General features: G+C 50.6%; 6 protein-coding genes across 6 annotated transcripts; 3 read left to right on the top strand and 3 right to left on the bottom strand.

Moving 5' to 3' along the window:
* Positions 1-4,042: 4,042 nt before the first annotated feature.
* LRP88_11573 (uncharacterized protein) lies at positions 4,043-5,161 on the bottom strand (the record flags this gene model as incomplete). Its single annotated transcript, XM_083247999.1, has 1 exon — positions 4,043-5,161. One exon carries the CDS (start codon positions 5,159-5,161, stop codon positions 4,043-4,045), a length of 1,119 nt encoding a protein of 372 aa, XP_083095429.1.
* A 1,295-nt stretch (positions 5,162-6,456) lies between these two features.
* On the bottom strand, positions 6,457-9,995 carry LRP88_11574 (uncharacterized protein; the record flags this gene model as incomplete). The annotated part of the gene is made up of 5 exons (XM_083248000.1): positions 6,457-6,772; positions 6,825-8,549; positions 8,667-9,163; positions 9,250-9,596; positions 9,755-9,995. 5 exons carry the CDS (start codon positions 9,993-9,995, stop codon positions 6,457-6,459), a joined length of 3,126 nt encoding a protein of 1,041 aa, XP_083095430.1.
* Positions 9,996-12,082: 2,087 nt separating this feature from the next.
* LRP88_11575 (uncharacterized protein) lies at positions 12,083-13,548 on the bottom strand (the record flags this gene model as incomplete). Its single annotated transcript, XM_083248001.1, has 4 exons — positions 12,083-12,719; positions 12,899-13,028; positions 13,089-13,241; positions 13,338-13,548. 4 exons carry the CDS (start codon positions 13,546-13,548, stop codon positions 12,083-12,085), a joined length of 1,131 nt encoding a protein of 376 aa, XP_083095431.1.
* Positions 13,549-14,837: 1,289 nt separating this feature from the next.
* On the top strand, positions 14,838-15,374 carry LRP88_11576 (uncharacterized protein; the record flags this gene model as incomplete). Its single annotated transcript, XM_083248002.1, has 1 exon — positions 14,838-15,374. The coding sequence occupies one exon, from the start codon at positions 14,838-14,840 to the stop codon at positions 15,372-15,374; it is 537 nt and encodes a 178-aa protein (XP_083095432.1).
* Positions 15,375-18,954: 3,580 nt separating this feature from the next.
* LRP88_11577 (uncharacterized protein) lies at positions 18,955-20,930 on the top strand (the record flags this gene model as incomplete). The annotated part of the gene is made up of 3 exons (XM_083248003.1): positions 18,955-19,057; positions 19,190-19,650; positions 19,707-20,930. The coding sequence occupies 3 exons, from the start codon at positions 18,955-18,957 to the stop codon at positions 20,928-20,930; spliced, it is 1,788 nt and encodes a 595-aa protein (XP_083095433.1).
* Positions 20,931-22,762: 1,832 nt separating this feature from the next.
* On the top strand, positions 22,763-24,380 carry LRP88_11578 (uncharacterized protein; the record flags this gene model as incomplete). The annotated part of the gene is made up of 3 exons (XM_083248004.1): positions 22,763-22,890; positions 22,945-23,144; positions 23,206-24,380. The coding sequence occupies 3 exons, from the start codon at positions 22,763-22,765 to the stop codon at positions 24,378-24,380; spliced, it is 1,503 nt and encodes a 500-aa protein (XP_083095434.1).
* Between the last annotated feature and the right edge of the window lie 658 nt (positions 24,381-25,038).

Genomic DNA, 25,038 nt, shown 5'->3' on the forward strand with positions numbered 1-25,038 from the left:
ATTTTGGAGATGCCGACCCCAGGCGGTAGACTGCATGGTACAGTTCTTCTATCTATGGGACTATAAAGTCGCCCCCTGCTTCAGGCGGCAATATCAACCATGGCGTATTCTATAAGGAGGACGCCGACGACTCACCTGCCGCAGACGATGTAACCATTCCCGAGGGTCCGCTACTGACCCTCCACTCCAAGGTCTTTACGCTTGCACACATATATGACATCCCTCGTCTCAGAACGTTGTCTGTCAAGAAATTCCAGGCAGTAGCTCGGTTGGAGTGGAGGTCTAGTTGTTTGTTGGATGCGGCACGGGAGGCATACACTGCTACCCCATCTGCCGTCTCAGAAATGCGAGGGGCTATCGTAAAGACATTCTGCGAGCATCGGCAGCTACTTGACGAGGGCCACATCAAGGAGTTTCTGCTAGAAATGCCTCACCTAACCCTTGATATACTATTATCGTACATGCAAATGCTTCCGCCAATTATTAGGTTCCTAAGGCACGTAGCCGCAACAGTGCGAGTCGACAGTTGATCCTTCTCACTGAAAACCAGTAGTATAGTTGAACGATGGTGTTTGGATTGCCTGTTATGTTTCTTTATTTAATCGTGTCATACTTCGTTCAACATAACGTCGAATAGCAAAGACCGCGAACATCGCGACTTGTTAGACACTTCCTCCTTACCCTGCACTGGCATGGGCTAAAGAATGCTAACTGCGCACGACCGTAAGTAGTCATCAAAAAACAAAGTGCTCTACTTAACTCACGGCGTTGGCGTTACTCAGCGAGCAGGCACGTTTCTGCGCACTGAGCATACAATGTGCTGCACCAAAGGAAGCGTTCCATCAGTATGGTCTAACAGGCGGTTCATGAGAGCGCGCACCCGGCCTCACAAGCAGTTATGAGACAGGTCCTTGCAATAACAACTGGTGCGAGAAGGAAGAACGGGCGCATTGCGGACTGTGATCGATTAAGTTAGAGCGCAGAACGACCAGCAGACATATAGGGCAGAGTCGATTGATGTTCTGATATCGTTATCGAAACTTACTGGTTCTAGGTATTACCGTAAAATGGCGGTGTTATGAGCGGCTCGCGTTAAGCCTGTATGGATAATAGAGGAGTGCACTGAGTTGAGTCCGTGGTAGTTGATACCCAGTCGGAAACAGCCAGCAGAGGGCGTCATTATATAGAGCTTCTTGTTGCTTTGGTATCGTATCTGACCACGAGAAGACTGCCTCGATCATCCATTTAGTGGCTTGGTATCCTTGCTGCCATACAGCGCAGATGGTCAGCTTGGCTATGCTCCAACTTGATAATGGCCAATCATGAAGGCAGCACCTAAGCCCGAACACAGAACAATGTCAGGCTCTGAGCACTCAAGTGCCCAGCCAGCCAGTGGTAGACAAGTTCCAGTGGGTCCTTTTTTCGGACTAATGCATTCGAGTTTTGTATGTAGCCAGTCATCCGAGCTGCATCGCTAGCGAGGTGTGGTGTGTGGCAATGGGTAGTATAGGTGGCGCCTTCTCGTTGGTAGCATTTGTCTTCCTGTCGCGAATGATCTAGCCACTGAATCACATCGAGCAGGGCCTCAGCATTTACGCCACCAATCGCATGTGAATGGCCTGGAAAAACCGCAGATCCATTGCACGGGTGAATAACAGATCATGTGAAGCTTGACCCTTACGGACCAACAATCTATATAGTGACCTATGGGGCTCACTTAGATCTATGTTACTAGCCCCAGCTCAGAATCATATAGCTACGATCTTATTCCACTACCCACCCTATCGATTACATTTGCAGCGTTAGCTATCGAGCGCTTTGCCAGACCGTTCAATTCATACCATCTCGAACATGGCCTATCAGCAATACCATGATAATGACTGGAAAAGGATGCGGCCTATCATCGAGGATCTTCTCTATTCGGAAGCAAAAACATATGATCAGACGGCCTCGATTCTCAAGGGCCACTATGGATTCAGAGTCAGGTATGCTATAAGCGTCGCATCACATCACATGATAGCATCTGATAAGGAAATAGACCAAGCTGGATCCGAGATAGAGTTACTCGGAAGTGGGGGGGTGGAAAGAACTTCACAAAGAAGCGCACCAAGCATTATCTCGAATCAGATGCCTACGAGACACCCAGCCTAGACTTATCATCTGGAACTAGGATGATGAGATCCGCGATCCGACACAACCTCAGGGTATCCGCTTCTCACCTCCACTGCTTGGCAATCATTCGTGACCAATACCTGACCCCGTCTCCTCTGGATTCCCACAAGCAAGTGCTCTTCTCTTCTGTTTCAACCTATGTAACCGGAGCCTTCGACAACCAAGAATGGAAGACCGAGACATTTTCCAACGGTATTATAGATGATTTCGAGCAATGGACGTTTGACAACCCTCCCGGCGTCTTCAAGACGTTCGCATTTCTAATTTGCGCGACTCTGTGCTGCCAGCTAGGGATGCATGTTGGGGCCCAGCTTCTGCTGGAGTCCGGACTTAAAGAACTTCCGACCTATCTCAACGCTTATTCACCCGAAGCTCTTCTAACCCTTATTGTTTTGTTGGGGTTTTTCAGTGATCGCATGCCTACAGAGCGCAAGAAGCTTCTGGATTACTGCATCTCTACGGTCGAAGAGGCTAATCCTTTGGGAGTTGTACTTCGTCGTATACGTGACGCAGAGCACGCAGAGCACGCAGAGCATCAAAGCCCGGATAGCGACTTTCGGGCAAGCTTGCTTCATAACGTCGCGACCATATTCTGCAACAAATTGAGAGATCGACTAGGGCCCGATAAACTTGGTTATGCCATCTTGCAACCCTTGCACGTTACTGGAGAGAAAGAAGATTTCGAAAGCCTCGCATGGGACGACCCTGGATTAGTCCAGAAAAAAGATCAGAAGTTTTTCAACTCTGACCTAAACATCAAACGCTTTATCGTCCTGGCTGTTGAGAGATTCGGTGTGCGAGAACTCCTCCAGATTGAGGATACACTGAAGCGGCAGAGAAGTCTAGCAGAAACCAACAAAGACCTTGAGATGATAGACCGTTATCTGACGTCTCTTCAGCGGCCAATCCAGAGGATAGGGTTTCGGGACTGTTTCGATGACGAGGAGCTATTTAGGAAATACTGGAAGCGAACAACTGGCGACTGGGAGTCGAAGCAGGAACCCCTGTGCCCTAACCATATTATGGATATGTTGCAAGGTATTGGCAGGTTCGAGCTCTGGGGAGATACGACCGAAGTAATGATGATTAGAAAACACCTAGATCATGTCTTCTTGGCTCTAGCAACGGACCTAGGAAAGCGCTATAGGATGGTTGAAGGTGCAAGTCTCTATGGAGTATTGCAGGAAAGCTGAGATAATAGCTCGTGGGGTATATTATACCTCAATTTCAATGATATTTCTACTCAAGTCCACCCCCAGGCCCACATAGATCCACGGCACTCTACCTTGAGTCCATCGCCGTCAAGACCATCTAGTAAAGTGTTGTTTTGCTGATCCCTAAGGCTCGTCATTGCTAACCAGTTAATTAATTAAGCCTCGCAGGACATAGATAGTCAATTCTAGGGGTAAAGGTAAGAGGGATAATAGTAATAAAGGCTTAAGGACTATGATGGGCACGCATAGACACTTACCCCCAGGTTTGAAGGGATTCCAAGACCAGCAGGATGCAAGGTCTCTAGAGTCGCGCCGGATGCTGTGTATAGAATTCACTTAAGCGGCGATGTTCTTCGCCGAATTTAGTAGCCAAAACCGCGGCACTCAGACTTATTATATTATTCTTCTTCTTAAGGCAATAACTAGTTAGGCCTTAGATACCTTTTTGATTACTAGAGCGCTAGGATAGGAGAATAATAGATCTATAAATTATTTCCCCTCTACCACCCTGATTAGGTAGTGCTTAGTTTACGCCCAACAATCATAAACCCTAGGCCGTTTATCCCCTCATACCTACCCTATCGCATTAGCTAACATTCGCAACCTATATATCGCCGTCCTCTGCTTCCCCCCAAGATGCTTCTTCGTGTGTTCAGCTATGTGTGCCACCACGGACCGCCACGCATCCGTCGAATATACCGGCCCGCCATCACCGGGTGGTCCATCTGGCCTAGAACCCCCTCGTCGTTGATCCATTCGATACTCACCATATTCAGCCTGCTCTGCACCTCCATCATCCACCCTGATTCTTCCGGCCAGGTCGAGAAGGCATCGTCGAGCACAATGACCTTGCTGTAGTGCACTATCGCTCGCAGCCGTTCCCCGAGGTCGATATCCATCGGCATCGGGTTCTTGTGGAACCGCCCTCGGCTGATAAAGTCCCTATCGCCATCATCCCCCGACACCACCGATCGGGCGAGGACCGCAATCCACCACACGAGCGGGTTGTTCCGCGGCGTCGACTTAGGCTTCCTCAACGCCTTCATAAGCAGCAGCTGGATCGGTGCCCAGACGCCCTCGAACCCTCCCTTCTCCCGCCTCCGCGCTATCGCCTTGAGATCCACCTGCCAGACCTCTTGCTCGATATCTAGAATGTCGTCGATCTGGCTCTCCGTCAACCGCATACCCATCTCCTCCAGCGTGCCCTCGTCTTGCGAATGACAGATGAACCCCACCAGGCTCGTCCAGATGGACTGGTATCGTCGTCGCCGACTGAGGTCGCAGACGGCCGCGAGGCTCTCAAACGCACCTCGACCCTCATCTTCCCCGCTCTCATCCATGCTGTTCAATGCGGCCCGCGCCGCCCGTGGCCATCGCTCCGTCATGGCCTCTATCCCGTCCAGCCCGTTCCAGAAGGCCGACTGGATGATCATGCGCCTCTGACGATCCTGGACAAATCTGCGTCTCTGCTCTCTCGCATCCTCGCCGCCACTCCTGAACTGCACAACCTTGCGGTTCGGTGCCAGCGCTGCATCCGGCGTGGGGCTCGTCGCCGATAGGTATCCGATCCAGTTTCTCTTGATCCTTTTCCAGACTTCATCGTCCTCTGCCTCCCCTGGGCGGAGGAAGTTCATCTCCTGGAGCCATCCCTCGCAGGCTGCGCGGTCTGTATCTGATAGCCGTGCCATGCGGTGCGGAGCCTCGTTGTGCTCTGTTGGTAGATCTGGCTGTGTGGACCGCTCAAGCGCGATCGTGTAGAGTTCTGTAGCCGTCATGACTGGATATGCCGGATGTATGCGTTGGCCGTGAGTGTAATTCTGCTGTAATGTTAAGGTAATTGGTATTTGCCGTGAAAAAGGAAATTTGTGAAGAACTATTGAGAACCTTGCTCTCTCCCTCTGACTACTGCAGGTTATGGTTCTATATCACGTGACCTTTGAGATTATGCTACCTACCCTGCTGCTGCTACCTATCCTCAAGCTTGGCTGTTGCCATGTAATATGGAGGCCGCTAGTTTTCGGTCTTATTACTGGACGATCATGAGTCGATCGAGCCAGCCGAAGCAGTTAAGCCACTTGAAGTCCTCACTTAAGAGATGTCAAGGCAATAGAATGATTGTTCTACACTGAGAAGTTCTGGCAATTTATAAAATGGCCTCGTAGTGATGGTAATTCAAGTGCAGCATGCTTTTGAAGAATTTGTTTACTTGTAACCCTGTCTTAGCTACCTATCATTAATAATAGCCGAGCATCTATCTACCCATTCTTCCTTATTACTCTTGAATACACTGCCAATAAAACTCCTCGGCTCCTTCATGAGAAATATTAGGTCGTTACGTAATTTGAAGAGCTCGTCTTTAGGCGTGAGACGTGACTCGCAGTTGCGTGGGCTATCCCGATTGCCCTTGACTTTAATCCAACCCAGTTCTCGAAGCATTCGGTTGTTGACCCCTTTGTGCTCTACGGTTACAGACGGTTAGGTAATCAGTCATCCTATTTCGTCGACGTTGAACGGGACCGTGGATATGACTCACCGATTTTCTTCGTCATCTCAGACACCCGCAGCACTGAATCACGGTCTTTGTCCCATGGAAATGCCTCCGGCCGCAGGAACCAGAGCATTCTCGTCACCATGTTGGCTGCTAGAAGAGCCGGGTCCCTTCTCCTAGTCGTCACGTTGAAGGCCTTTGTATTGGGCCGAACCTCGGGGGTTGCACTCGACGCTGTGATGGTTAACGTGAGCATGAGCATAAGATCACATAATGGATCCTCGAGGCATTCTGTCAGACAGCAGTACGCCACACAGTAGTGGGATAGTACGCCCTGATCTCCTTTCGCGAATAGCCGACGTATCTCGGTGAAGCCTCTTTCCACAATATCTGGGATCTGCTTGAACGGTATCTTACAGCCTAGATCGATTCGTGGTCGGATCCTCGCTCGCTTGACGCCAACCGAATCGACCGACCTACGAGCCTCCGCCTCGAGCGCCCGCCTCTTGAGGCTGTCGGGCCGAGCCGCGAGGACAGTGGCGGATGCAGCTGCTCCGACGAGTTGTACTACCTGCTGATGCGTCAATCTCCGGCGATGAGAGCCAGGTACCCACTCGATACTCGCAGATACCATAGCAGCTGCGATACCCGAGACCCACTGGGCCCTCGTTGCAAAGACGCCTCTGGTGTGTTGGATGGCGGCCCGGAGGATAGAAGGCCATGTCGAATGTGTCGGTGCGATAGACTCAACTCCTGGGTGACCCTTCCTGCGCCGCCCTCCATCAGAGCAACGAACATCTCTTCTGCAAAGTCGCGTCTCGTCTTTAGCACCATCCTCGATTCATCTGTCGGACGGTCATCGAACTTGAGTACTTGCGCTGATAGTTTTTCGAAATTTCTGTGATGATGTCAGGAACGCTGGGGAAGCTAAAGAGACTCCTGGCACGTACGATGTTTTGAAGGGACTGTCTTGCGCCTCCCAGGCCTCTAACGCAATCATCGCCCGAGCACTCTCCTCGTTACCCGTGTCGGCATCACCATGCGATCCAACGCCGTCCCTACCGCCACTACGGATACCACGGTTCAAGCCACGACGAACTTGGCGCGCGATAAAAGCGGCCGTCTCTGGTACCCATAGATCTCGGAACACCTCGTGGAGAAATGTCGTCATCCTGTCCATCCCGTCTATCGATCGACCCCCAAGTTCAGCAAACCACAATTGACTGTGTCGGTTGGATGCCACCGTTCTATCGTAGTGATACTCTAGCGAGGCAACGTGCATCAGAACGGGCCGTCCGTTGCTCAACTGTGGCCATCCCACAAGGTTGACGAGTCCTCGCCCTTCTCGGATGTCCAGCATTCGCGGCGATATGAATGGCCATCCGCATGTTCTTAGACTATCAATCGTACCGAGAAGCCTCATAACTTTGGTAGGGAGCACCCTCGGGTCCCCGGTGAAGCAAAAGTTGCCCAGTCGATCGAGCGCAGCGACACCCTCGGAGAGAGCCATGCCCAGTCCTTTCGACCCAGCCTCGCGGAAGCGGCGGTCCATTTCTGCTATGGCTGCCTCCATAACCTTGGCGAAAGCCACCATGACTCCTGGGAAGATATCAGGAGAGAAACGCCGGAGGATACCTGCATAAAGCTGTTTCTCTTTGAGGAAGAGTCGCATGAGCTGGAAGATGGGCTGTAGTACGCTACTGAAGTTTCGACGACGGCGCACGAGTCGTGGAGCATCGATGGAAATAACCTGCTCGAATCGGAACGCAAACTCATTCGCCTGCATGGCTGCCTCAACCCTTTGTCTCTCCCGCGCAAAAGGTGTCGATGCGCCAGGGTTGTCAGGTGTGAGTCGCCCCCGCACCTGGGCCAGTAGCCGCTGTTGCTTGTCCTTGAGCCGCGCCGTGCGCTGAGCCTCCGTCGAGGGGATGGTGAGAGCAGCTGTGGCGAGACCGTGGCTGGCTAGCAGGTCGTGAGGCCCATGACGGATAGACCGTTTCAGGTTGGAATAGCCCTGGAAGAAGCCGAACGAAAGCACGTCGGCACCCTGGTTCTGGTGGCTCATGTTCTCCTTCATGACAGTAAACAGGTCACTATCCAGGAAGGCAGGTGGACGATCCGATGTGAAATTGCCGTACGCTGGGTGGAAGCCGAGTGGGTAGAAGGTATAGTTGCTCCCGTAAAACTCCCCAGCCACCCGGTTACGGTCGGCAAGTAAACATACAGGAGGACCTGGTCTTCCTTCTGCATCGGGATGCTTGTTTGCTGCAGTGCAATGAACGTCAACAGCCAGGGCATAGGAGACGTGGCTGATGTTGTCGAGGTTATACTTCGCCTCAAGGGCCTCACGCAACCGCATCAGGCCAGGACTATACAACGCATCATGTTCTCTCTGGTCCTCCGTTGCTGGTACAGATGCTGATGATGGAGGTAGACTGGGTGGCGAGACGTCTGGCGCTTGCCTTGGACGGACGTCGCCACTACCGTCAGTATCTGGGCTCAACGGCTGCTGCTGGGAGTTGTCTTGCCCATCGTATTGATGCTCCTGATCATCTTGTAGCTGAGTCCCGTTATGTTGGCCCACATCAGTGTTCTCGGATTCGTTCATCCATTCAAGGAACCTCCGCTCCCGCTCTTCATCACCATCACCATTGTTGTCGTCGTCACCATTGTGCCTGTTCGCGTCGGCTTCGCCGTCAACAATACCTCGATAATCCGTATCGATTCGCCCTGACTGAGGCTAGGTGGTATTTGAGAAGCAACATCATCGTCCGCCCTCTCCGGACACGAACAGGCTATCGTTGTCTTCCACTTCGACGGTTGGTTGATCATCGTATAGCTCGTCGAGCTCATCCTCTCGTTCCTCCCCTCTAATTCGCTCCCATCCTTGCTGTGTCGCCGGCAAACTATTGTTTTCTCCATCATCATCACCGTCGTCGGTCTCGTTGGACTCGTCGTCCAGACCGTCGAGATAGGCTGGCCTGATGACTGTCTCTTCTTCGAGGTTCGCTATGCCTTCGTTGACTTCTATGTTGATGTTGGCGCCATAGTCGTACGCGTGGAAGGCGGGCTGATGATCGGTCCAGAAAGGGTCGTCTTCTACGGAGAACCTTTCGAGGAACTCCGTCCAGCCATCCATGAATAGTGTCTGGAATATGACCCACTTGTCAAAGGCAATCATCTGCGTCTCCTTGCCTCCGAGGGCCCACCTCGGCTCAACACCTTCACCAAGGAGCTCACCTTGAAGGAAGATGTCCTTGATGTACGATGCGAGTAACAGAGCACGGCCCTGTACGAGGGCAGTCCTCGTATGTGTTGTATCGTGTCGTCGGCGGGGGTGGTTGGTCCCAGCAGCCTCTGGCTTGGATGCATGACGATGAACCAAGCTTCTCGAGTGGCGCCGGTGGCAATGCGGAAGGTACGGCCGCTCAGGTCGAAATCGACGCCCTGCACATGCTTTGCGACATATGGGGCACTCCAGTGGCGAAAGGATATTGTGATATTGTCAAAGAAGTGGCTAGACCGGCAGATCGGCCGACGCGGTAGACCGACGATGCTAACGAAATCGAGCCGAAATACGGGGTAATAATCGTCGTCCTCGCTCGCCGCCTTTGACCCTGTCTTCTTGCTCCCATAGTCCAATACAACTCGGCGCTGGAGGAGGTCAAGAGCACGTGTCCCGTCGAAGGCTTCGTCGTTCGTCTCGTCGATGAGCTCGTCAGCTAACACGACATGTCAGTCAGGACACCCCAGACAATTTGAAAAAACTAGCAGCGCGTTCTGGCTCAGGTTCTAGGTGGGGAAGAGCGTAGGAAGGGAAGGGAAAGGACTGAAATAAGTCACTGCTCCTACACGCTCTTCGAACAATGCTGTGCCATACCATACATCCAGGAATCACCGGCGCGACGGTCTACCCTCCAGCCTCTTTGAAACTGGTCTGTAGCGTCTTCTGTGCTGACTGCACTCCCTTGGATGCTCGCGGGCTCCTCGAGATAATGTTCATCGGCCGAGAACGGCGATATAAGCTCTCGCGCCTCTTCTTGGTCCTCGCCGTCATCAATGTCAGGACCATCAGAGCGAACATCGAATTCGATTTCTTCTGGAAGCCCTAAGCACGACATGGTAGGCTTCTCAGCGTCCGTCACAACGGTTATGTTGACCAACGAGAGGTGACCCTGATGCTCAGAGGATGCTGACCGGTGACGAAAAGGATAAGAAATAACAAAGAGGGGACGGGGGAGACAAAAACGGAAGAAAAACACCCACCTTATTGTTTCTGTCAGGAATATTCCATCATCGTCACCTGCGAAACTGCTCGCTGATTTATAGGATTCGGCTACTGTGCAAACTGGTACGGCTAGACGCGAGACGCGTCGCTCTGCCTCGTGCTGTCGTGGTCGCAACTGAAGCTCTTTACCAAAGGGACCGCGTCTTCAGTAAGGTTCGAAAGGAGAGCAGCTACCGTACCTACCGCCAGCTTTACCCCGAACACATCCATAAACAACCCGGGCCGGCATACCCAGGGTTAGGTGTCCGAGCGCGCGTGTGGCTGATGTCAAAACCTGAAATATACAGCGCTATCTCATGCATCTTCTTCGAATTATCACACGGAATGACATCAAATCCCTCGTGATGCCCTTATGCAAAGGGTTAGGGCGAAACCCGCGGGAAATGAGGTGGCTTGCTCGTCACAGGCACTATGAAACTCTGCAAGCTTATCACAGTTTAAAACAACAAGGGTACTCTACCCCCAGTCCAGTTCTTTCCGGCCTATCCGCATCTTTTTCCCTGTGTTTTCAACCTTTACCAGTGTCTGACTAGCCATCAGTTCCAGCAGGAGCGTACAAGTGGTCGCGATAGGAACGATTTTGGCCTAGCCTAGCTGTATCAATAACTTCTCACGGGTTAAAAACAATACATTTGGTCAAAAATTATGGCTTTTATTATCATTACTATTATTTTAATTACTGCTGCTTATTGTTTATTTATTGCTGTGCGACTGCCGATGGTTCGCCGGATTGAATCGTATATCTTTTGGTATAGGGTATGGCTCGCTCGTCGTTCCCAGCTGCCGCCCCGCCTGCCCTGCGGAAGGATCAACGCTTACTTCCGGACGTCGCTACAGGCCCATCCATCCAGGATGATCTCTTTTGTGGCTGCGAGCTAAGGGCTTGTTCCTGGTGACGCTGGCGTTGTCGTCTCGCCCTAGTCATCTGGGATTGGCTAGGGCTTGGCCGCCCGTTCGGTAACGTTGTCCTGGTTGCTGGTGATTGGTGGATCCAGCCGTTCCCAACATCTCCCTTTGGTAGTTTCTGCAACGGACGGCCGACTTCAGCTGCAATGTAAGACTTCTGAGGAGGTGGCTGATAACCGTGATCCGCGGCATTCCTTGCATGTGTTCCGTCTTGGTGGCGGGGGCTTCTCAGTGCCGTCTCCTGGGCTGGAGGCAATCCAGCGAACGGCGGCAACGAAGGTGGCTGCTGTTGAGGATGTCTTGATGGCTGGCGCTGTTGCCGCCGCTGCTGCCGCTGCTGCATTCGGAGTAATAGGTCTTCTTCCATGGCCATTGTGCGCCCGCCGTCACGCTGTGCCCTGTCTGCCGTGTTGATCGGAACAAACCTTTGCGAAGATGGGGGCTCGATGATACGGCACCCTGTTGTTGACGGAGCACTTCATTCGGGACGTGGCTGATACGCTCGTCTGGCAAGTGCCGCTGCTGTTGCTGCTGATCATCGTGTTCGGAAATTGCAGTGGCGGACGTCATTCCTGCCAGGATCCTCTCGTACCCCTGGTATGCCGCCTGGATCGCTTGGAGTGCTTCGCCTGACCAAGGATTTCCTTCGTCAGACTCGTTGCTTTCCACTGCTTTGCGGCATCGATCGGAAGCCCATGCGAGGACAGCATGATCGATATAGGCACTGTTCGCTCGAGGCGTACACGCCTCTCAATGCAGGATTCTCCTTCACCTCGGGAATATTTCCCAGCTGACTACAGATAGCTCGTGTGATGGCCGAAGCCGGTGGTCTGTGGCGCATCTCAGTCTGCGGCTGGTGAATCGCGTCATCCGCGCCGATGCGTTCAGGGATCGAATCCTCCCACACCGGACGAAATGCAGGACCAACAGCGTGTTGGACGATGTGAAATAAGCCCATCCAGAGATCGCCGGTGCTGAAGCGTTCTGCATATTGCTCATAATGTTCTTCTGGCATCAAGTCGAGATAGTGTTTCGTCGAGGATCCCTGAACTCGGTCATATGGCTGCGGACGTAGTCGAGGACCTGCCTTTCCAGGGTCCGTGAACGCAGGTCGAGCCAGGACGCGACATCGTCGGCGCCATCGACATCGTCGTCTTCTCTGAGCCGAGTCCACCAATCGTCTCCATAAGCAGTCGCCTTGAGACTTTTGATCGCAGGCACCAGGTCTTCTCGTCGTAAAGGCTTGTTGTTCTCGTGAAGACCGATGATATCAGCGGGTTGGGTGTTGACCCAGCGCACTACATGGTCCATGACCTGTGCCATGACCTCGCCTTCCTCCTTTTTGATCCGCAATAAAGGCTGCACATCCGGAAAACGAAGAGTAAGGTTCTGTTGAAGATGGCGGCAAAGACTGTCATAGGCTTCCTTGTCAAGCGAGGTCAGAAATCCGGTTCGCCGTGTTGCCTTTGTGCTCGGTTTGCCAGTGGAAGGAACCGATGGAGTGGAGTTGCTATCGCCGCTGCTACTGTCCTCCTTGGGATAAAAGACTTGGTATACATCTGCAGCATCATAGGTGTCGTTTTTGAGACTGCAGGCGAGCATGGTCCAGTCTGAAATCTGAATGGACTCAGAGGCGGAGGCAGGAAGTGCCCTTAAAGTTTCGAGTATCTGATAGAACGTATCGAACCAATACTGCTCGTGCAGGACGATGGTACACCCAAGTTAGCCACATATTATTCTAGGCAAGGCTTGATCCGAGACTGTCTGGGGTGGGAGAGGTGAATGAATAAATGGTAGGTCCATCACGGATGTCAAGGGTGAGTTACTCACATCGTCCAATCTGTACCCTGCGATCTGATACCATTTTGAAATGTTGAATGTGGTTCTCCCCAGAGAGGTTCGACACCAGCGGGTAATGCGAGGTCTCCACCGCTCGCTTCTCCACAGCGTGACGAGACGGCTGATGGGAAAGCGAGCTTCACTTGTCAGGCACAGGATATCCAACATCCTTTCTCGATACCCTTCTTGTTGACATTTTTCTCGGCAGAAAATAGAGTGGGGTCCCGGTCAAAGGCGGAGGCGAGCTGTAACCAGATCTGACCATGTGTATCGGGCAGGGTGAGATCGCGACGGTTGACACGAAGCTTGATGTCAAGTTCGACTGGTAGAGTGTCTGTGTATAAGGATGAGTATTGTTTGTTATGTATGTATAAGTAGTATATCAGGTAGAGAAGATCTGCGGATTGGGGGTGATTGAAGAGGGTCACACCTTTGTCGTAAAATTCGCAAATCCACCACAAATCGCTCGAATCAGAATCCGTCTGTTTCACGTAGTCTTTCAGAGCCTCGATGCGATGCTGGCCGGCCATGAGCTCAGGTTTCTCGTCGCCGTTGAAGTCGGCCCAGTTTTTGAAGGATAGCACATGCTGACGTCGGTCTTGGGCAGTGCTCTGATCAGCGTCTGGGATGGCGTCGATCATTTTTTGAACGGCGGCAGCACTGCAGGAGACCTGGACGTAGTGCTGCTCGGCTCGACGTGCGAGGCCGCCATTCTGGAAAGAGCGACAAAGATGGGCGACGTGATTGCGGTCGAGGGGCCTGTTGTTGCCACGAGACCAGGCGGAATGGAGGAGATGGATGGGCAGCTCAGCGACGGCGAGGCGGTAGGGCTCCGCCTGTTTCCTCAGGAATCGACCTCGGTGAAGGAAGGTGGAGGAGGCTTTGGTGACTTGGCGGGCTTAGGTGGTGATGATGGGGTATCGTCGGGGACGGGAAGTAGGGAGGGAGAGGTGGATAGACGGGGTTCACGGGAAGGGTGGGTAGGGGTAGTTTTCAGCCGTTTGGAGGGCCGGGGATCGGGGTTGGATTTGGGAGGTAGAGGGCGACCAATTTTGATCATTGTTTGTGATGATTGATTGATGATTATTATTATTGGGATTTATTGTTTGTGATTTATTTTATTTGATGTGGGATGTGGAATTGTAAAAGGGTAAGAAGCAACAGGTGGGAAGAGATGAGGGTTCGGGTTATTATATTGAATGGGAGTGTTAAGGTACAGGGGGTGGGGAAGGTGACTAATTAAAAGAAAGGAAGACGGGAGACGGGAGACGGGAGACGGGAGACTTCTGGGCTGCTAGTCAAGAATTAGATGTCGTCAAGAAGTGGCCAAAGGAGCATAGATGGTAGTCAGGGAGAACGAATGAGAAAGGTGGAGGAGAGATGGAGGCTTAGAGGTTTGAGGAGGGGAGGGTGCGCACGGACACCTAAACCCAGGTTTAGGTGGGGAGGGCGTCCAAAAATGGCAAGTTTACTGGTAGGCTTCTAAAATATTAGGGGCTCGTGGTATGGATAGCCCAAAGACGCATAACTTTTAACCCTAACCGGGACCGGTTCGGGGTGATCTTTGACTGCAATCTAACCTGGTCTTTCAAGAAAACTTGTCGACAACGAGTCGTACGTCCTTTTCCCAGCAGCACTCGGGCTCTTTCTCGTCGGCACCTGTGGTGCCATAGGCACAGACGACTTACTAGCCTGTTTTGTCGCTGGCAGCGCGCTCAACTGGGACGGCCACTTCCTCGAGGAGACGATCCAGCGGCACGATGAGGTTAACTCATGTATCGACGTGCTCCTCAATTTTGGTGGGTTTATGTATATCGGCACCATCATCCCTTGGTCAGACTTCCATGATCCAGATGGCACAGGCCTGACCTACCCCCGGCTTATTGCTCTTGGCTTTCTTGTCCTTGTTCTCCGTCGAATCCCAGCCATTATGGTCATGTACAAGGCCATGCCGGCGGTTTGTCAGAATTGGAAAGACGCGCTCTTTATGGGCTACTTCGGTCCTATCGGTGCCGGTGCCGTCTTCTATGTCGAGCATGCGAGGCATCAATTTCCCCATCTTGGGGAAGGTGACGAGGAGGAGAGCAATCTCGTCAGGGCCATGGGTCCCACCGTTTACTGGCTGGTCTTCTTCTCAATCGTGGTTCATGGGCTTTCCATCCCAGCTTTGAGCATCTTATACCATTACATGGGCGTACAGCCAATTCAGGATGAGAATGACGTTGTGGAGGTCCGGAGAGCCTCACTGCAGATCCCACGGCCCGTTAACTCGGTGCAGATGGACGAGAACGTCTTCCTTACGTACAACAGCTTTAGTGTCCCAGCACGCAGTGAGGGCTTGCCGGTGGAGGAGGATAGACGGCGCGAAGATATGCACAATATTGAGTTGACAGATAGCGCTCAGGAGCGAGACGAGGAGGAAAAGGAGAAGAGAAGACGGAGGCGGACAATTCGGTACATGGTCTAGCCTTCAGTAGATGCAATACAATCTTAAGTTTATGACAGACCGGTTAATGAGAAGTCGAGTCCATATCTGGTTTCATTGACTGGTAATTACCATTCTATTCTTGTTCTTGCTTTGACATTATCATATGACCCGTAGAGCAAGTAATTACATATTTTGAAAGTTGGAACCTTGGTATTATAACCCAAAAGAAGCCATGAGCCGCAACAGCAAAATAAATAGTTAGTATATCCGTATAGAAGCTGGCTTTTATTTATCTCCGAGGTAGAATGGATAGTAACTAGCCCTGGCGAGAACCCCGCTGTAAGCCAGAGGATTGCATTACGTCGGAAGACTATCTGGGTAGTCTAAGTGATATTAATAGTGCGTTTCCTAGGCCCTGATACCGCAGAACTATTTATTATAGAGGAAGCATAGCTCTATAAAGCTATTAGCTTTCGCAGTAGCTATTCTGTGACAGTCGTATATATGTCTCTAGTCGTAGGAAGAGCCATTACTGTCCTTTCTGCAATGGCACTTATCTGGCTCTAGCCCTGGCTGATACTCTATATTGCGATGCTTCTTATAAAGAGCTAGTATATTATAGAGCATAGTAAGACCCGCTGGGCTCCATAGCTTATTAATTAGGAAAAGGTTTTATGCTAGGCGGTCTCGTTCCGGCATTAGGAACCGGATATAGTCGAATATCGCTCTATAGTATCCTAGGGGATCATCGTGCTTAACTAGCTAGTTCTTTTGCCACTTTCGCAATCACTTAGCAATGAGTTTCCGCTTCTCCGCGTAAAGCTTCTTACGCTCTAAGGGCTTTTTATTAGTTATACTTCGGAGCTTAAGGAGTTGTTGATTAATACGCACGATTTCAGGGCTAGTATCGCATTTATATTGCTGTTTGGCTAGGAGGCACTGCCAAAGCCTCGGGTTCCGAGGTATCATTAATCCGCGGAAGAGGTCAAGGACTAGGGTGCGCCTCTCTTAACCGAAGTAGGCTGCCTGGCTATTTGCGCCGTTTTGGGGTAGGTAATGCATAAGGAGCGTATTTAGGTTAATATATCCGGCATAGACTATCTATATAGCTTCTAATTTAAACTAATTTATTAGTAAGGATATATTATTAGTAGAAAGTAATAAGAAAGATAATCTAATATATACTTATTAGGTAAAGGCCCTCTGCCTAAATATTATAATATCTTAGTAGTATTAGGTATCTTACTCATAGACTTAGTAATTATAGCTAATAGCTAAAGGCACTAGTAGTCTTAATATCCTTATTTAATTAACTTTAGAAGAATAGCGTCTTAAGAAGATAGTCCTTTTATTATATTACTTATATCTTACCTTCTAGTGGCATAATTATGAGGAGCTCATTAATGGTTTTATAGTCCCTGAAAGCTTTATATGCGAGAAGCCTAGCTAGGAATAGAAGCATAGGGTTAAAGCAGAGTACTCTGGGCTCGGTGCCTTTGTATAAGGTATATTGCGGTCTAAGGCAAAGATAGATAAGAAGAAGGATTTTAGAATTAAGTGATACTTCCTACCTTTTATTAGGTATACTTATTATATTTTTAGCGTCTCGGGTTAGCTAAATGGCGAACTCTAGCGCCCCTTCCTTATTAATAAATGCCACAAATGTTAGATCCTTAGGGATAGGTTAGCGTATGCCTAGGCTATTAGATTAAATGCAATATTATTACCTTGAAGTGGAGGCCTCGACTGGTACCCGTGCGGCAGCTAGACTTAATATACTCCCTAATTTAGGAAAAAGAGTAGGTGTTGCCTAATAAGAGACCCTAGTTATTAATAGGTATTGCTAGGTTTTTATGCTTAACCTAATCTACCGCCTAGAGCTATCTGGCGTAGTTAAGCATGATATTTTTCGTAGTAAATCTGTGATATCTTTTATGCTTTGGTATACCTATTTCTTCTACGAGAGGCCCCTTGATGAACTAATAACGAAGTTAATATTTTCTAATATTTAGTATTACTTTAATATTAAGATACTTGCCTTTATCACGGACTATGCTAGACCACGCGGTATTAACTCCTAGGGGTAAGCATGCTACTAAGCTGCCGTGAATATATTCTAGTATTTCCGCATGGTTTCCCATCTAGGGATATTAAATTCTCTGTCCTTAGCATCCTATCCATTAATGCCATAGGCAACCTTCCTCATAAAGTCTTTTAGCGACTCTAAGTTATATATAAAAGCCTTACTCTCTATCTTTTAATACCTATATACTTAAGTTAGTTAAATATTTAGGCCTAGAAATACTATATATATACTCACACGAACTAGAATTCTATTATCTTATTATAATTTTACTTTACCGCGGGCTAGAGTGTCTTATGGACTAACTCGCTATTTATAATACTACTCTCTTTCGCCGCGCTCTTTTTAAAGCCTAGGCGGAGAGCATTAGCTGCACTCTTAGCTTTTCCTATTAGGTAGAGCCGAGCTTATGAGAAGTTAAGGGTAAGAAGTTATAGGTGTTGAATAGCGTTTAAGTGTTTAGATCGGAGATTTAAGTATAAATACCACGGCGAGGCTTAAGGATAAATAAATAAGCGAAGTTAAATCTAAATACCACGTCGAGGCCTAGACGCGAATAGGGGCAAAGGTATTATATAGGTCTACGTGGATTACTTATCCTCACGATATAGTTAAGTCTTAGGAGCGAGGAGCCTTGCATCGGAGCGCACTACTTCCGGATATAAAAGGATTTAAGTGCGGTTAAGTTCTAGGACTTTTATTAAGGATTAAGAACTGGGATTCTAGTCCCAAAAGAGGGCCCGAGGCTGACTTTGGTTGGGATGCCATGACGCCTGTGGGAGTTAAAGGGGTGACGAGACCTAGAAGTTAAGGGCCCAGAAATGGGATCAAGAGCGACCGGTGCGCTCTGCTCAGCCAGAGGGGTGATCAGAGCTGATGGGGGCCGATGGGGGGCCGAGGGGGGCTGATGAATAGCTGAGCCGAAGCTGAGCCAGCGAGCGAAGAGGCCTTAAAAGCGGCGATCTGTGGTAGGGCACGTGTCACTTGAGTTTCGTCTCATAATACCGATGAACCCTCCCTATATCGGGCAAGGCGTCTTTGGTTGGACTAGTCCCTTCTTGAAGGTGGCAAAGTTCCCTTTTCGCTGTCAGATTATACACGCCCTTGACGCCATGCATGAGTGGATACTGCACTAGACCAAAAGCCAATGCCGGCTAAGCCATGAATGTCAAGATGACGCAAAGGCCGCTCTAACTTGTCTACACGCCCTAGACGCCCGACACGCCGCATGACACACTTCGACAACTGAAGGCTTGGGGGCGCCCGGAGCACCGTATCTTGGTCTACGCTTGAAGTGTTTCAGAAACCGCAGAGGAACTCCACGCTTAGCTTGAAGCGAAATCATGCTCGGGCTGTCATTCCAGGGACTGGGAGACGTAACAATTAGGCTTGAACGGGACTGTTTCTTGTTTCGTTATTTTCGAGAAGTACTGTCAACTTAGTTCAGTCCTTACGCCATCTTGTCTGTGTCCTCTATGAATCTTTGCTCCATCATTTTGGTCTCCGCATATTGCTCTTCTTGGGCATCCCTCCAACATGCCATCCCTCCCCAACTGTGGCTCCCTCAAGGCCGTCGACGACGCAGATCATGCTGTGGCCAGAGTTCACGAGATATGCTTCATCGGTGCCGGCTACGTCGGTAAGAAGTCTCCGTCACTGCTCCAGCTCGAAGAAAGCTCCAGCTAGCAATTACCGCAGGCCACGCTTCACCTTGTCGCGAATTTTTGCTGCGACGAACGTGTCCCGAGTGAGGCTGATAAAGAATCCACAGGAGGCCCAGCCGCGGCTGTCATGGCATTTCAGAACCCTGATATCAAGGTGACAGTCGTCGACCGAGACGTCGCTCGAATCCGCCGCTGGAACTCCCGTCGCCTACCGATCTACGAGCCCGATCTATCACATATCGTCCGTATTGCCCGCGACGGCAGCCGAGCAACCTCCATCGATGCACCTCTTCGCAATGATTCCAAGGATAAATCTATCTCGATCCCGTCGCGAGCCCCTAATCTGTCCTTCTCCACATGTACTGGTGACGTCATCGGTCGAGCCGACATCATCGTCATCTCGGTCAATACCCCTACCAAGGAATGGGGGTTTGGTGCCGGGAGTGCCACCGACATGGCCAATGTGGAGGATGTTTCCGCACTGATAGCTCGTTATGCCCAGGAAGGCGCCATCATCGTCGAGAAGAGCACGGTGCCTTGCCGAACTGCCGAGCTCATCGCCGATACTGTGAGTACATGGCCACTTTGCATACATGGATGGCACCTAACGAGTGTTGCACTCAGCTCGCCATGCATAGACCGGGTATTCACTTTGATATCCTTTCCAACCCGGAGTTCTTGTCTGCCGGTAGTGCCATACACGACCTGCTGTTCCCTGACCGCATTCTCATCGGCTCTGCCCCAACGGCATCGGGCAGAAGGGCCGCTGAAACCCTTGCCAAGATTTACAATGCTCCAGGCTGGGTGCCTCGTAACAGCATCCAGACCATTGGTGTTTGGTCTTCGGAGCTGGCCAAGCTTGTTGCTAATGCAATGCTAGCCCAGCGCATCTCTAGCATCAACTCCATCTCTGCTGTGTGCGAGAAAACTGGCGCTGATGTGGACGAGGTGGCACGGGCTGTTGGCATCGACCCACGCATTGGAGACAAGTTCTTGACAGCTGGAATCGGGTTTGGTGGCAGCTGCTTTAAGAAGGATGTCTCGAGCCTCGTCTACCTTGCTGAGACCTTGAAGCTTCCAGAAGTCGCTGAGTATTGGCGCCATGTCATCGACATGAACCGGTATGCGCGCGACCGGTTCAGCGGCCGTATTATAAAGTGCCTGAACAATACTCTGATTGGCAAAAAGATCTGTATACTCGGCTTTGTCTTCAAGAAAGATACGTCCGAGACTCGTGAGGCGCCGGCGCTCGAGATGATCCAGACTCTGCTTGAGGAGCAGCCACGCGAAATCGGCGTGTATGACCCCCATTGTGATCCTGTCGCCATCAGGAAAGAGATCAAGAATGTCCTCGGCTATGAAGTGCTTGTCTACGATGATCCGTATGACGCTTGCGACGGGAGCACCGCTCTCATTATCGCCACGGACTTTGATCAATTCCGAACCGAATCTCGCCTGCAGGCTCCGATTCCAGTCAAGCGATCCAGTACAAATCGGACACCAGACCCCCGTCCGTTTTGCACCAATAATCCCACCTTGACAGAGCTGTTCATTCTTCACAAGCACCTCGTTGGCGCCAGTGCCTCGCACGATCCTCTTGGCCTTTTCAACAACGAACCCGACTACGATGACGACCATACTGACAGCATTCCGGGGAAGAGAGGAGAAAAGGCCACTGGACAGGCCAATGCGCACGAAAGGGTCAAACGTATTGACTGGGTCCGCATCACACAGAGCATGGCTATGCCCCGTTGGATATTTGACGGCCGCGGCATTATTGATCCGCGTGACATGGCCAAGTTCGGCGTGCGCGTTGAGTCTGTTGGGCGTCAGTATCAGCTTTCATAGACTTTTTCGTCAGTTAAGAGGTGTGATAGACACTCTTGGATAATACAACTGGCCTTTATATCTGTATTCAGTGCGTCGTTCATAGTGTAGCGGAAATTCCTGCTTCTACGTATAGACTTCTGTAGCCCGCGACTCACAACCAAGTTCCGATCCCAGGCTGCTCGTCACCGGCATAACTGGAGATCCATATTGTTCGGTATAGCCTAGTGCCTCCTGATATGCGCCGGTGTCCGGTATCGTCTCCAGGCGGAGCTGGGCGGTCGTTTCTCCCGCTTTCTTGCGGACTCTCATTCCGTTCCGATGCAGCGGGTATAAGGTACTTCTGTGGCCTAGTAGACTCGGCTTGAACTAGCCTTCATCGATAATTAAGAGCTATATATACAGCCATCGCTGTCGTAGAACGCTACAGGGATGCCAACGGCCTTGGGGCATTGAAGAAATCGTCGACAAAAGAACCAGCACTCCTGCCCCTCCCTCCCGTGCCTATCGCTTGTCAACGCCAGTCAATGGCAAAAATGCACCGGTAAAAAGTTATTTGTATCGCTATGCTCAATGCAGACGTGCCGGTTCCCCAAGTTATCGGTCGATTTGCGTCATACGGAACAATTTTCCACACCTTGCTGAGCGAAGCCGCCACTCGTAGCGGCCAGGGCACCATCATTGTGTTCGAAGACTTCGACGTTGTGCGAGGCGAATACCCGGCCGACATTACTCGATTCGACGCAATACTCGTTACTGGATCCGCTTCGTCTTCTTATGACGAAGTGCCCTGGATCAAAGTGCTTGACAGTTACTTGTCAGATGTCTATGAGAACCATCCTGGGCGCGTTCTTACATTCCAGGGCCACTCCGAATTCGATCGACTCAGTAACTGGGAGTGTATCAAGATAGCCTGTGAGACGTTTGATGCCCAGAATCGGGAAATAGCTTTGAGGAGAGTGGATTTGGATGATGATGCTGTAGAGATTGCGGAGATCGTTGTATATTTTCTCGAGGCTAACCCGAAGAACAGCGTGTGACGATCAGAGAGATGGCACTCATTTGAACCTTATCATACATAAATACATAAATACAATCATTCTCATACAATCTGGCCTCTGGCTATCTCTTACCGTCAAACTTGGTATAGCTAGTCGCGAAAGACACAAGCCTGCCGTGAATAGAACGGGATAATTATATGCCCACATCAACATAACAAAGCCGTCTTTCCTGCTCTTCCTTGATTGTAGAAGTGAGGAGTTCAGGGTAGGAAGAATAAGGCAGTTAGAATTCGTCCCACCAGCATGTGGGTCTGTAGAAGGGTTATCTCAATGAGATACAGGGTACCTGAAGCTGATAATTAGGCCGATAAGGGGGCAATCCGGTACCATGAAAACGCGTTTCTCTCCCGCGTCGGACTAGAGGTCAAGATTCCATCGCTAAGGAGTCATGCCGGGTGCCGAGCAAAGGCTTCGGTCCGAGGTGTGTGCTGGCGTTTACGGCGTGTAGGGGGACCCATGTGGAGTCGCCAATCGGGAATCCCGGCGTCTGCGGCGTGTAAAGATGCGGGGAACTGAAAAGCCTAATATAGCGCCTCTTGCACTGCTGCTGTCTCTCGTCCAGTAATCAGGCGTGGGTCAAGTATCCGCAAAATAAAACCCACTGATAAGGACTCATCAGTCTAAACCCCATTGAAAGCTGATTCACGCCCTATTTATAGCAGATAATTGTCCTCCAAACGACAAACTAGTGCCTCGGTGTTCGTATCATTATCTGTAGCGTCAGTTTCCGCTCGCAAATCTTATCGGAACTATACAAGTGCCTTTCAGGCAACGATTCAGTTTCTCGGAACCATGTCATCTCTCGTTGCCGAGCTCAAGGCCCCCAATGGCCGCGAATTCCAACAGCCACTTGGGCTGTTTATCAACAACGAGTTTGTCAAGTCAGCCGGTGGCCAGTCACTGGACACCATTGATCCTGCGTATGCCAGGCCTTCCTCGGTAGTCTTGCTATCCACGGCACTAATATGACACAGAACTGAACAGAAAATCGCTACAGTGGAGGCGGCCACTGCAGACGACGTCGACAGGGCTGTCAACGCGGCCAAAGCAGCCCTTGAGGACGCGCCGTGGAAACTGCTACCAGGCACTGAGCGCGGGATCTTGCTGGCTACATTGGCTGGTTTGATTGATGAGAATAAAGAGCTTCTCGCTACGGTAGAGGCATGGGACAACGGTTTGTGACTCGCCCGACTTCGCATACAAGAACTACCACTAAACGAGAATCCTGATGCTAGGCAAGCCCTACTCCAAGGCTTTGAGCGGAGACGTACCTGTCACGGCCGATACCTTTCGATATTACGGCGGATGGGCCGACAAGGTATTCGGCCAGACCATCAGCACTACGCATCGTAAGCTCGCATACACGATTCGACAGCCAATTGGCGTAGTTGCGCAAATAATCCCCTGGAACTACCCGCTCTCTTCGGCGGCGTGGAAGCTCGGCCCGGCCCTGGCGTGCGGTAACACGGTGGTGCTCAAGGCATCCGAGCAGACCCCGTTAAGTATACTGCACCTAGCCCGCCTTATCAAGGAGGCCGGCTTCCCACCTGGCGTCGTCAATATTATCAATGGCTACGGAAGGGAAGCTGGCGTAGCTCTCGTGAAGCACCCTCTGGTCAACAAGGTTGCTTTTACGGGTTCAACGGCAACTGCCCGCGACGTCATGAGGCATGCAGCGAGCGATCTCAAGAATATCACCTTAGAAACCGGCGGAAAGTCGCCACTTTTAGTTTTCGGTGATGCGGATATTGACCAAGCCGTCAAGTGGTCGCATCTTGGCATCATGTCAAACCAGGGCCAGATTTGCACTGCCACGTCGAGAATCCTTGTGCAAGAAGAGATATACGAGACTTTCGTCAGTCAATTCGTCAAGGCCGTTCAGACCATCTCCAGGATCGGTGACCAGTGGGATCCGGAGACCTATCAAGGGCCCCAGGTCTCTAAGGCGCAATACGACCTCATCCTTTCGTACGTGGAGAGGGGACTGTCCGAGGGTGCGACCCTTGTCGCTGGCGGACAACCTGCTGCCAGAAACGGAAAAGGCTTCTTCATCGCGCCGACGGTATTCTCCAATGTGGATGATTCGATGGCTATCTATCAGGAGGAAGTGTTCGGGCCGTTTGTCGTCATATCGAGCTTCAAGACGGAAGCAGAAGCTATCAGGAGAGCAAACAACTCTCAGTATGGCCTCGGTGCCGCGATCTTCACGCGAGACATCGAGCGAGCCCATAAACTAGCAAGCGAGATTGAAGCTGGGATGGTTTGGATCAACAGCAGTCAAGACTGCGATTATAGGATCCCCTTTGGGGGGGTCAAGCAAAGTGGTGTCGGTAGGGAGCTAGGCGAAGCAGGGTTGGAAGCGTACACGCAGGTAAAGGCGGTACACGTCAACCTTGGAAGTAGGCTTTAATATCTTGTAGCATGAAGGAAGAGCAAAAGAATTGAGTAACGGATGGTTTTACATTCTCAAGGATCGTAATATCGGTCATCTTGACATTGTTATTATCCTCAGTCCTACTGTCTGTATAGACCGACCCTCTTTGCCCGAAAAAGCGTACCCTGGCCCCTGTCGCTTCCCGACGCTGCTATTCGCCACCATGCCGTCCTAGCTAATCGTATGAAGCCCTTACCCTTACAGGGGACTGCTTTTTCACCGTTAAATAGTAGGGGCCCCCTCTTTTACTTTTCTTTCCCCCCCCTCCCCCGATCTAATCCCCCGAATCGACGGCGCCGCTACTGCCCTTAACTTACCAGACCCTATTATTTATAAAAACCGTCGGTTAAGCTACTAATAGTTTTTTTATATAGGAGATTTTTTTTATACTAGTAGACCATAGGGCAGCTAATAGTTTTTTTCTTAACTAGCTAATAGTTTCTAAAAAAGAGAGTTTTAAAATAACTAAAGCTTTAAAAAAGAGATAACGTACTTGATAAGCGAGTTGATTAGACAAGCGAGTTAATTAAAAATCCCTTAACCTATATCCTCTCTATTTAATCAATTAATTCTCAACCACCCAGTATGTCACAGTCTAATAGAGAGGCTAGAATTCTTCTTACACTTCGGGCCT

This window comes from Fusarium phalaenopsidis (genome assembly GCF_050370095.1).
Source record: "Fusarium phalaenopsidis strain FUZ10S chromosome Unknown contig_32316, whole genome shotgun sequence".
Lineage (NCBI taxonomy): Eukaryota > Fungi > Ascomycota > Sordariomycetes > Hypocreales > Nectriaceae > Fusarium > Fusarium phalaenopsidis.